At 40.6% G+C, this 12,403-nt stretch overlaps 2 protein-coding genes across 2 annotated transcripts; one reads left to right on the top strand and one right to left on the bottom strand.

The window, feature by feature from the left end:
* Window positions 1–77: 77 nt before the first annotated feature.
* On the top strand, window positions 78–5,702 carry polr3f (polymerase (RNA) III (DNA directed) polypeptide F). The gene is made up of 9 exons (XM_023983164.2): window positions 78–243; window positions 705–822; window positions 977–1,044; window positions 1,144–1,211; window positions 1,590–1,702; window positions 1,902–2,045; window positions 2,422–2,529; window positions 2,941–3,132; window positions 5,504–5,702. The coding sequence occupies exons 1-9, from the start codon at window positions 188–190 to the stop codon at window positions 5,579–5,581; spliced, it is 945 nt and encodes a 314-aa protein (XP_023838932.1). The 5' UTR covers window positions 78–187; the 3' UTR covers window positions 5,582–5,702.
* Window positions 5,291–10,885, bottom strand: rbbp9 (retinoblastoma binding protein 9). Its single transcript, XM_023983195.2, has 6 exons — window positions 10,557–10,885; window positions 8,756–8,798; window positions 8,556–8,661; window positions 8,369–8,454; window positions 6,341–7,381; window positions 5,291–6,304 (listed from the first exon to the last, which is right to left on the bottom strand). Exons 1-5 carry the CDS (start codon window positions 10,650–10,652, stop codon window positions 7,158–7,160), a joined length of 555 nt encoding a protein of 184 aa, XP_023838963.1. The 5' UTR covers window positions 10,653–10,885; the 3' UTR covers window positions 5,291–6,304; window positions 6,341–7,157.
* Between the last annotated feature and the right edge of the window lie 1,518 nt (window positions 10,886–12,403).

The raw sequence follows: 12,403 nt of genomic DNA, 5'->3' as shown, positions 1-12,403 counted from the left end.
ATCTAATTATAAATTAATTTAACTACAGTGAAAAGTATTTTCTACAGGCAATTTCTGTCCTTCTATATAGCCAACCGAATGCGACTTGGACCCAAAGTCACATGTTCAAATGTTGATTAATTGCATTGCTAGCTAGCTACCTAACTAACTAAACAAACAAACATACAATATTTTACAATTCTCCACGATGGCGGATGTTAAAGTTAAGAAAGAATCCACAGATCCTGTAGACATTGAAAACAGGTTTGTCGCTATCAAGAAGTCACTAGCATAGGCTAGCTCGCAACCTAGTTAGCTAGGTAGCTGTCTATTTTCACTTGCTCAAATGGGCTACATTTGACCAACTATAGTAGCTAGCAAGACTTAGACCAAGGGACTTAACATTAGCTACTTTTAAATATGCCTTATACAACTAAACAAAGCTGCTAAAGAAGGCGTTTCAATTAATTCAGCCATGTTTTTAATCCTAAACTCCTAGACCCACAAGTTTGACAATGACAGTTTGATTCATGTAGCTAACTACTGTATAATACATGAACTAGCTATTGTAATGCTCGTCATCTACTAGTTAGACTAGCTATCTAGCTACGTCAATCATTATTTCTGAATAAGCAGTAAGAGATTTATAGTTGAACTTATAGTAAATCTGATGTCCTGACTACCTAGGTTCCTAACTAACGTTAATGTTCTCCACTATTATAAAGGATAAAGGCACTCTGTCAACAGTTCCCTCATGGAATAACAGACCAGGTGATCCAGAATGACATGCCTCATTTGGAGGGTCAACAGAGAGCCATGGCCATCAACAGACTACTGTCATTGGTAAGTGGCACAGGTGTAGCCGTGGTGCCAGTCCGTTTCTGCTCTCTTAACGACTCCTTATGAAATTGTGATGCCAATAGGCTCAATAGTTCTGGTTGATAGCGCAATGCTGAGGATAAGAATATTGTAAACAAGTTTGTTTTTGTGCACACAGGGTCAGTTGGACCTTCTACGAAACAGCTCAGGACTTCTATACCGCATGAAGGATGCCCAAACAGCAGGGTAAATGTCAGCATCGTCATTTAACAATGTTTTTTTTTAAGGAAGCCTTTTATTTTTGGATGATTGGTGACTTTAACTGTGTTTTATTATGTCCCAAAGCAAAATGAAAGGCTCTGACAATCAAGAGAAGCTGGTGTATCAGGTCATTGAGGATGCAGGGAACAAAGGTAGGAATTTCAGAGGGGTCCTGTCCAGACAACCCCTAGCCCCTGTCCCCTTAGGTAGCCTACTTGGGTAGATCAGACGGAATTGGATAGGTATAAGCTAGTCTAGGTGACTAGGCTTGGTGACATTTTCCCCATATTGTTTACATCTATCCAATCCTCTCAGATCTACCCAAGTGCTATGGGGTAAGAGATGGGAGTTGTCTTTGGATGGGGCCATCAAGTTCATTCAAACCTGGCCAACTCACCCAGTTCACACTTGACACTTCACACTTGACACTTCACAGTATCCACATCCACATTATTTTCCATTAGTGTATTTCTTTGTGAAATGTGCTTTCTTTTTGTATATTTATGAACTGTCCTCTTGCTTTTACACAGGGATCTGGAGCAGGGACATTAGATATAAGAGCAACCTTCCTCTGACAGAGATCAACAAGATCCTCAAGAACCTAGAGAGCAAGAAGCTGATCAAGGCTGTGAAATCAGTGGCTGTGAGTCGAGCTCCAAACACTAAGATATTCTAAAATGCATGTTTTAAAAACCAGAGATATGGTTGAATCAAAAAAAGTACCACTTAATAATTTTATAATAATAATAATAACTTAATAATATGAATGCATCAGCAGTCATGCTATACAAACTCTGTAAGTGTTTAGTCTCACCTATAATGAGTTGTTGTTGTTTGTCCAGGCGTCAAAGAAGAAGGTTTACATGCTATACAACCTGCAGCCAGACCGCTCGGTGACTGGGGGAGCCTGGTACAGTGACCAGGACTTTGAGTCTGAGTTTGTGGAGGTTCTCAATCAGCAGTGTTTCAAATTCCTTCAGAGTAAGGTGAGGGTTCCACTGAATGGGAGTGGGACAACTGTCTTACGATGGACAAGTCACATAAATTAAAAGGGTGTGTTCTGTACTGAAAATGTTTGGAAATAAGCTACTAATTACACTGATTTTATATGAGCACATCAACGTTGGGAACCGTGCAAAGCATGCTTCAACCTAATAGATTATGCCATGAAGAAAAACTTTACGGCTTCTGGGGCACTTGCATTTGTTTTGGAATGCATCCTACAATTCTTCCAATTCTAAACGCAGGGCTGGTTGACATAGCCAGAAACGACTCTGGCTCTTAGTTATAAGCTATCTGGTAACCAAGAGTTTACTAAGACATAATTTCTACGGTCATGTTGGTTTGTTTGTCACCCTCTAGGCCGAGGTGGCGAGGGACAGCAAGCAGAACCCCATGGTGCAAAGAAACAGTTCCTTTGCCAACTCTCACGAAGTGTGGAAGTATATTTGTGAACTTGGCATCAGCAAGGTGAGACTGCTGCTGGCTACATTCTGTTTGGTTTTGACTGCAATTTTGTCACGTTTTTACAGGTAACGGCCATAGTTGTCAAGACCAGGGTGGAATCCTCCACTGGTTGGTCAGGACCGGGGCATATTTGTCCATACTTAGTACTATTTTCACACTATTGACCAAACAGAGCTGTACTGTCTGCACTGGCCTGGTTATGAATATGCTATAGTTGCAGGAAATGGTCTAGAAAGGTCCATGCAAAAAGAAAATATCAGAGCCAACAAAGTATGGTTGGTACTCTGTACAAATAAGGAGAAAAGGGTACAATGTGAGGGAGTCAAATGTAACAACTGTCTCACCTTTTTAGCATACAGTTGCTATGTATTTCCTATGGAGGTTGTAAGTCTGAATATTGCACTTTGTGTACAGGTGGACCTGTCTATGGAGGACATTGAGACTATTCTGAACACACTCATCTACGACGGCAAGGTGGAGTTGACCATCATCGCGGCCAAGGAGGGCACTGTGGGCAGTGTGGACGGCCAGATGAAGCTGTACAGAGGGGTCAACCCCATCATCCAGCCCACGGGCCTGGTCAAAGCGCCCTGTGGCCTCTGTCCGGTGAGCCCCCCTTCACAGGCAACAGCAGCCAAGTGGCTCCGTTTCAATATCCATACCAGCATATCACTTGGTATTAAACATCGCATTGGGGACATACACTGAGTGCACAAAATATTAGGAACACCTTTTCCGTGACCGACTGTCCAGGTGAAAGCTATGATCCTTATTGATGTGACTTGTTAAATCCACTTCAATCAGTGTAAATGAAGGGGAGGAGACAGGTTAAAGAAGGATTTTTAAGCCTTGAGACAATTGAGACATGGATTGTGTGTGTGCCATTCAGAGGGTGAATGGCAAGACAAAAAATGTAAGTGCCTTTGAACAGGGTATGGTAGTAGGTGCCAGGCGCACCGGTTTGTGTTAAGAACTGCAACGCTGCTAGGTTTTACTCGCTCAACAGTTTCCTGTGTGTATTAAGAAGGGTCCACCACCCAAAGGACATCCAGTCAAGTTGACACAACTGTGGGAAGCATGGGCCTCTGTGGAATGGTCTTGACACCTTGTAGAGTCCATGTCCAGATGAATTGAGACTGTTCTGAGGGCAAAAGGGGGGTGCATCAATGTTAAGGTGTTCCTGTACACTGTGTATACCAGTGGTCACCAACCGGTCGATCTTCACGGCATTCCTAGTCGATAGCCAAATATTTCTGTAGAAAAGCCAACGAACGATAAAGGCCTGCGCTCCTTTTTTAAAATTGTGTTGAGCTGTTGCCGGTAGGTGCACTTCATTCAAAGGTCCTGTGCACCGGGTAAGCAAAGTGTTCCCATGAGACAAACTCCGCCTACCCGGCGGACCGGCAAATCTGTGACTAAATCGAGTGTACCTACTGCACTGCCCAATCGGATAGCTCAAATCACCGTGGCTACAGAGCTTCCATGACCCTGGCCACAGCCAAGTTTAATAGGCTGCTAGCCTTCGTAATATTGAATCACATTTAAAACCATGACCACAGAGAGACTGTCAACGAATTCAGCAAAGAGCTGCTGTTTTTATGAGTGAGTTCATGTTTAAGTTTTTATTCAACACTATTACAAAACGCGCTTCTCGATACTTTCGCTCGGGCTGCAGCTGCAATGAATGAGTAGCCAAGTATTGATAGTCCTGCATTTTATTATTATTATTATTAGCAGCTCGTCGTGTCGATTTTAAGATGATGGAATATTTAACTTTCTCTGGTCATAGGAACAACATGAATTTGTGCATGAGGCAGATGCGGTGCGACTTGAGTTTTGCCATCAGGCGGAAGACTGTGTCCCCTCTCTCTGGTCAGTCTCACCGGAGGAAAGGAATGAGAGAGCAGGAGGTTGGGGAAAATCGTTTTGAACGGTCATCCAACTCGGAATTCCAAGTCGGAAACTCGGGCGCCTTTCTTGAGCTCCGACTTTTCGACCTGAAGATCACTGACGTCGTGATTTGATCTCGTTGACCATCGGATGCAGGTACCACCAGTCCAGTAAAATTAAAAAGCAAATTATTTCAATTCATGCTCCACAGTGCCTCACAAGTGCTAAACCAACTGATCTCTTTTGTTATCAAAGCTCGAGTTTTGAAATATAATATAGTCTGATTAACAGTATTGGCAGGCCAATCATATAGCCAATATGCTGTGATAATGTATTAGGCCTACTGCCCAAACCTCATTATTACAAAACTGTTTGTGTGAGGTTAATGTAAAAAACAAACATCTGAGGAGTAGATCTCAGCTTGCTTTTTGACTGCGAAAGTGATCTTGACTCAGAAAAGGTTGGTGACCACTGGTGTATACTAACACTGAAACTACATCACCAGTGTTGCGTTTTCCTTCATTAGCGTTGTTTATAGTTTGCTACACCAAAAGCAGCAAACGGCGGCACAAATCAAAAGCGCCAGCCACTTTATCAGTTGAGAATGCTTCAGAGACACATAAACACACATACCCTGTATAGTTTGGCCGTAAGTGGTATGCTAGTGTGGACATTGGAGTGCCCGGTCACTCGTCAAATACTAGAAAGGCATGTTTTGACCTTGGGCTGGGCAGAAAGAAAGCAGACCTGCAGAGTTCTGATCCTAAATGTTTTACTATTTCTATTCAAAGTACTTTACCTGTAGCCAGATAGCCAGCAGGAAATGCTAGAAAAAGGTCAAGTAAGTATGGTGATGCAAGAGTGTACTTTAAAAAAAATGTAACCAGGCAAGTCAGATAAGAACAAATTCTTATTTACAATGATGGCCTATCTGGGAACAGTGGGTTCAGGGACAAAACGACAGATTTTTTATCTTGTCAACTCGGCGATTCGATCCCGCAACCTTTCGCTTACTGGCCCAACGCTCTAACCACTAGGCTACCTGCCACCCCTAATCTCTACTAAATCTATTTCTCTCTTCTCTTAGGTGTTTGATGATTGTCATGAAGGAGGCGAGATATCCCCCTCTAACTGTGTGTATATGGCAGAGTGGCTGGACATTTGATCAGTGACTTAGCTTGTTTATTTTTTTTTCCTCTGTGGAAAAGTTTCATGTAATTTTTTTTCTTCTAGCAACCTGAAGATATTTTTATTCATACAGGGCTTAATAAATATTTTAAGACTGACTGAGAACGTCTACTCTCCTTGGGAATGTAACAGGCTCAATTGTGTCCTGCCGCTACATTTATCTATAATTTTTTAAATAAAATGTTTAATTTAACCTTTATTTATGTGGCACTCATGAAAGTGGTGAAGATGGACAAGTTTTGCAAAAGCATTCCTTTTGCTCTGGAAATAAACATAGAAATTGTTTAACTTCTTCAGCACACATGATATAACACAGCATTGTTATATTATAAAAAGCCTAAAGCTTTTTGTCAGACACATTTTTAAACCCCTTGTGCCAATGTGAATATTACCCATAGCAATTTTACAGCTGCCTACATTGCAGTTATGTAGATATCAGATTGTTAAATCATATTGATGATGAGCCTTCTTAGCATCTATAGCAACTATAGGGAATTTAATTAAAAGTAAATCACAATTGCAGGTAAAACTTTGAATTATCAGCAAAATCTTGCGTAATTGTGTCAGATGCTCGATTAGATTCTTGGGAGAGATGTAAGAGAGAAGCCACTAGCAAAGTCTCTACCCCCTTAAACGGAAACTCTCAGCCAAACACCTCAATCTAAAGCTGTTAGTGTAATGTGTCTGCAAGAACAGATCACTCGAGGCAACTCTTAAATAGACTGAGCGTTATGACGTTGCTGCAAAGCCCTTGCTTACAGATTGAAGGGTAGTGCTTCAGACAATCCCACGCTTGTAATTTTGGAAGATTGTTGGGAATATGAAGTATCTCAGAGGGGTTTTGGCTTGGTGATTGGAAAAAGGGTAGAGAGGTATGCTATCAGGGATCTGGTAAGGCTGACTGGTATGTTCCTTCATGTCTGAAGGCCTTATGTGATTAAAGAAATGATTGAAGAAAATGGTGGTATGATGTAGATCATTTGGGTACACTAGATCACTGTAATCAGTTTTATTCCTGTTTGGCAATGTTGGATTGAAGGGTCCCAATAGCATGTGTTTTTATACCGGAGTTCAATGTTAGCCTGTGCAAGCGATTACCCTAATGTTTGTCTGTAAATCCTGTTGTAGTTTTTGTGCCAAAACCATCAACATAGTTAAGGGATGGAAACACAAATGACTTCTGTCTTTTCGCACAGCATTTTATTTGCAAGAAGCCAGTTTGATGGAAACTCACGGCTGTCAGTAAAATGCGCATTTGTGGGTGAATCTTAATATTTGCTGAACTCTTTCAACAAACTGCTGGAAACAGGTGAATCAAAACTGGCGAGTCTTCCGTAGAGCACTCAAAGTAATGGAGCAAAACATAAGCACATTGATGACATTGTGAACTACACTTGCTAAATTGGAATCTCCATCATATCGTAATCATAAGGGTCCACATGAGGATTCCCCAGAGGGACACCGAGTGAAGGGAGCAACTAAACAGATATTCGTAATTGGGCTATTGTCCTCATTGCGTGTCATATTCCAATGGCGGACATCTCTGCTGCTTTTTAAGCAGCTGCCCTCAGCTTTCGCACTGCGTCAATGAGCTCAGGGAATTGTGTGTTCTGGAAGTGTCCTCGGTCTGTGTATTTGTGCAGCACCGCGCCCAGGCCCTCGGCCACAGCTTGCTGCTCCTCCCAAGGCAGGAAGGGGTCATCCGTGGAGCCAAACTGAACGATGTGCCCAACGTTTCTTCTCATTTGCTCCCACTCCCATGGCCGGCTAAAATATCCTGAGTGAAGAGATACACAGGGAGACATAACGGTGTGTTCCAAACTGCCTACATTGCAGTCGCATACTATCAGATCATTAAATTATATTGATGGGGTCTCTGCAATGTCAAACACTACTTCCACATTTGCAGGGATCTGATTGGGCTCATATCTCTACAAATGAGGAAATGGAGTTGTACATTAAACCAATTACTTTACGATATGATAATCTGCACAACCCGACTGCAATATAGGCATACTGGGATGCAGCCACTGTTTCAGTGACTTGAGGTGGGGGATGGATAAACGAGTGGTGATTTACATTAAACTGGATATATGGACACTTGACTGCAGCTTTTCTGTGGCGCTCTTGTATCCCAATTCAGAAATTAACACTAGGCTAGTCTAAACACCTGGGCCCAGTTTTTCAGAATCAGAATGATCTGGATTCTGTAACCCCCTATTTTGCTTTCCAGGATCAGATCAACCTGGGTGATTTGGAGCCAGAAAATGATTGAATAGGGTTATTCTGATCCAGACATTAAAATCTCAACATCACAGAATCTGTATTTTCAGTGCTTTGAATAGGCCTACACCTTGCCATGTACTGAACAGGCAATGTTACTACAGATGACTAAACTACATGAATAAAGATATTCATATAAATGATGGAGCTTGCTTCTCGTATCACTTGTAAGTACATGCTTTTATTTGACACTGCTCAATACAACAACTGACCACATACCTATACTCCAGTCAATTTAACATAATGAAAATATTTGATGAAACCTTTTTTATTTCTCTGAAATTCCACTATTGTAATGCCTTTCACCTTTCTAAATCTACCCTTCTAGTGAGATCAAGATTATCCAGATTTTCATCACTACACACCGAATGATCAGAATTGAAATACCCAATTCAAATATTTAATCCAACCCGAATCCAATTAGAAAAGTGGTTGTTGTAGTTAATTGGAACTGACACTGGTAAGAAATCTGTAAACTCACCACTCTCTCTCTCATTCTCATCTCCCAGGTCAGAAGTATAGGCACCCACCAGAATGAGGCCAAACACGTTGTGTGTTTCTGCATACCTGCATGGTACCACAAAGTTAGGTATAGTAACTTTCCAACAAACAAAAAGGAAGAGTTTGCATGAGGAATATCCTCAAATTCTTTGTAATCACGATCCTACCTCATGGCTGCAGCTGCCCCAGAGCTGTGGCCAATGATGACAGTCTCCTCATCACATTGGAGCTCCTCCTGAATGAATGGCAACCATATGCTCTCTCTGGCTGTCACTAGAAAAAGAAAAATACAGTACTAGCACCTCACAGTAATGACATTGGAGGCCCAAAATGAATGGGTTTAAATACTGAACTTCATTCTACATACCTGGGTCAGGCATGTTGCTCAACAGGCAGGTCATATCTGGAATCTATAGGACAGCAAGTTAACTATTAATACCAAATGAAGTATCAGTAAGTAAAGGTTGAAAATGGGCGATTCCACGCCAGGATAGCCCAAAACATGTTTGGTATTTCAGATCGTTATGGCAATTCTCACATAGAATCTTCTTTGGTAGTAAGGATGTTATGATTTTTACATTTGCATCACAAACCATTTCTGAGAAAATTATGATGAAGATAGTGGCAATTTTAGGCCCTTTTTAGACCTATACCTCTCGTAAGACCCTATGATCGGTGAACTGCACATGATACAGACATCTTGGTTTCATTATACTCCTTATAGTGTGCTCTAAAATATGGAGTTTGTCGAAATTCTGAAACGCAATTTCTCACATTAATTTATTCAACATTGGAAATATGAATATCTCAAAAGTACCCTTTTTAATATAGCTTATTTTTTGTTTGAAACAATATACTCTTCAAACACATCACATTTCCAGAGTGGGTGCTTTGCTACTTATAAAGATATGACCCATTTTATACATCGAAATTGACATTGGTTAATGACCTATCATATTTCAGCAAATCACCAGGAATTTACCTTTGAATTCATTTTCCCCATTCAAAGTGTCATAACTTCAAAAGTAGCAGAGCACCCACTGGACATGTGATGTACTTGTAAAGTATATTGTTTTAAACAATGTCTAAAAATGTACAAAATCAAAAAGGGTACTTTTGAGATATTCACATTTTTAATGTTGAATAAATTCAGGTGAAACATTTTATTTCAAAATCTAGGACATACGCCATCACACTCTTCCATCATATAATTCTCAGAAATTTTACATTTACATTTAAGTCATTTAGCAGACGCTCTTATCCAGAGCGACTTACAAATTGGAAAGTTCATACATATTCATCCTGGTCCCCCCGTGGGGAATGAACCCACAACCCTGGCGTTGCAAGCGCCATGCTCTACCAACTGAGCCACACGGGACCAAATGATTTGGGATACAAATGTAAAAAGCATATCAAACATTCTTCCTCCAAATTAAGTTTCTATGGAATAATTTCCAGAACAATCATAGACCATATCTCTTCCATGCATTGCACTTGTCAATTAGAATTCTGTATGGAGGATATCCTCCATACAAAATGCAGGGCTCTGTATAGAGCTAGCTTATAATGTGATATCTGAGGAATCTAGGCTAGTTTATAATGTGATATGTGAGAAATATAGGCATTTGTGGTCATCTGTCACTGAATATAATAATTCATTATTTGGTGTGTATTAATACGCATGTGTGAATTTGATTATTATAAATGTTTTAATCCCAACTCCCCTAGACAAAGCCACCTTGTCATTCCATAATTGCTGCTGTGGCTACTGCTGGCTAGCATGAGGATGAAAAGGACAGTTTTTCAGGAAAATGTAAGTATTTAAATCTTCTCCATGTACCATATCTCGCACTGGCACAATGCTGTCTTAATGTAACCATGATTGCGTTCCGACGCCCATGAGCTCAGTGTAAAGGTAGGGTCAGGTATCTTCTGGCAAAAGTAAAACAAGTGGTTCCTACCGTTTAAAGTACATGAGGCATTTATAAGTTATATTCTTCTTGATGTCTACATATCATTACTCTAAAAGTCCAAAAATGTATGTAACAAGCAGAGTAACCAATATATGAAACAGTTGTCAAAATCATAGGAGCCACAGTTCGCACATCCCTTGTTGGGAGCATGCGGGCGCAAGCTCTTAGACTTTCGCATACTTTAACAGTGCGCACCTTATTTATCTGTTTTTTGGCCCATCCATACCAATTGGACCGCTCTACATCTCCAGCTCCATTTCCTGGGACAATTATCGCTTTCGTCAGTGGCATTTTCTCTTATCCACGTTGTCTTCTGTCGATGTTTGAATACACTTCCCTAAACAATGCTGACTGTGAGTAGTCATATGACGCTCATCAGTGCATGTTCGAGTGAGTCAATTTTGCGCAGCGAATGGTTGTGTTCCAGATAGACCATAGAAATATTAGAGGACTTAACCAGTTTTAGCATGTACATGGCCATTGAGGGCTTCCACCATTGAGGGAGTTCGACTAAGTGCACCAGACTATTGCCCGTAAACTGAACGGGCAAAAGCAGCGAGGGAGGAGCACCCTTCTCAAATCGAACAGTAATCTGTGCGGTCATGTTGTCAACATGGCAGCATGGTGGATCGTTCAGAAACATACAACATATCTTTTCCATAAAATATATGTTCTAATTTTTAAACTAGTTTTCATTGGGAAGGCAGATAAAGCAATTACTTTTGCATTACTCCACACGCTTAACCTTCGTCACTTTTGTTTTTGGCCGACTCCGCCGTCGGCCAAAATGGGGAACATGGATCACCGCTGGGAGGCAGCCCGGTTCTGAAACCAATGCAATCAACGGTCTGGGGCATTAATCGAACCCCTTCATTTTGAAGTAGTCAACTGGTTGGGAGCGATCAGCCATTGATCCAAGCATCGTCTTAATCTTCAAATGGTGTGCTATGGTTTGTAAATGGATGTAAGCTATATCACCGCCATCTTGTGGCCACAATAAATTAATGCCACACAAGATTTGGTTCAGGACTCCAGTACTGCAGGTGGGCTTAAATCACCAATATTAGCGTTACACTTTTTTCAAACACAAAATAAGAAGAAAGTGGGCCAATCATTTCTAGGCAACAATTAAGTACCGTACTGTGAGTGTTTTCAAATAAAATGGTCAAAAAGAAACAACTTCTTAGCAAAGAGCAATTTCTCAAGCAAATATTTTTGCTAGGACTCTCTGAGTGGGGAGGGGGAAACTGAAAACCAGCTGTTATTGGCAGAGAGGTTTGGAACTCTTTCAAATTGGAGAGGTCTATTAACTAATTTACTGCCTGGTGATGCCAAAACCACATCCCACCAAAACGGACAGAAATTTTAGGTTGTCTTTTCAAACAGCTCTTACACTAAACGGGCATTATCCTAATTTTTACAATGTCACAGTATTATTCCAACCTCATAGTGTGGAAATGTATATAAAACATAGGTAATCACATTTTTTGTCTGCACTGGGCCTTTAAAATGGAGACTCAATGGCGCTGCCCATGCTGTCACAGACGCAATAATGGCACAGATACAAAGATAAAACCTCTTTCCATCAAATGACAAAATAATTATATAATTCCTTTACAAATTACCAAATATTTCAACTATACATTATGGTAGTCATACAGTAGATCCAGAATACATTGGTATAGGTTCAAATAAACTAAAAAGTGCTGTAAGTCAGCTATTCATATGGAAGTTTAGTTGCTAATTGTTTGTGTCACATTTGGACTTTTGAACAACAGATTTTTTTACCTTGTCAGCTCAGGGATTCGATCTTGCAACCTTTTGGTTACTAGTCCAACGCTCTAACCACAAGGCTACCTGCCGCCCCTGTATTTAAATAAAAGTACAAATATGGTCACATTTTGTATAGGGAACACATCTTAAGGTACTATGCCCTTATTAATCCAACATACTAAGAGTCTGTTTCTTGTGTAACTTGCCCTTTATTAACTATTAGTACGCCTTTATTATGGCTATGAGGTTATTACGGATTGACCAATAAA

This window comes from Salvelinus sp. IW2-2015, linkage group LG1, assembly GCF_002910315.2.
Source record: "Salvelinus sp. IW2-2015 linkage group LG1, ASM291031v2, whole genome shotgun sequence".
NCBI classification, from domain to species: domain Eukaryota; kingdom Metazoa; phylum Chordata; class Actinopteri; order Salmoniformes; family Salmonidae; genus Salvelinus; species Salvelinus sp. IW2-2015.
The sequence above is the reverse complement of the archived record's forward strand: the minus strand, read 5'-3'. Positions and strand labels throughout refer to the sequence as shown.

What these genes read in the sequence shown, in the direction of transcription:
- polr3f (XM_023983164.2), top strand. Translation starts at nt 188, where the DNA reads ATGGCGGATGTTAAAGTTAAGAAAGAATCCACAGATCCTGTAGACATT. An exon ending in GTGAACTTGGCATCAGCAAG is followed by an intron (nt 2,530 to 2,940) that starts GTGAGACTGCTG and finishes CTTTGTGTACAG; the next exon opens with GTGGACCTGTCTATGGAGGA. An exon ending in CGCCCTGTGGCCTCTGTCCG is followed by an intron (nt 3,133 to 5,503) that starts GTGAGCCCCCCT and finishes CTCTTCTCTTAG; the next exon opens with GTGTTTGATGATTGTCATGA.
- rbbp9 (XM_023983195.2), bottom strand. Translation starts at nt 10,652, where the DNA reads ATGCCACTGACGAAAGCGATAATTGTCCCAGGAAATGGAGCTGGAGAT. An exon ending in CCAAAAAACAGATAAATAAG is followed by an intron (nt 8,799 to 10,556) that starts GTGCGCACTGTT and finishes GCTGTCCTATAG; the next exon opens with ATTCCAGATATGACCTGCCT. An exon ending in GGGGCAGCTGCAGCCATGAG is followed by an intron (nt 8,455 to 8,555) that starts GTAGGATCGTGA and finishes GGTACCATGCAG; the next exon opens with GTATGCAGAAACACACAACG.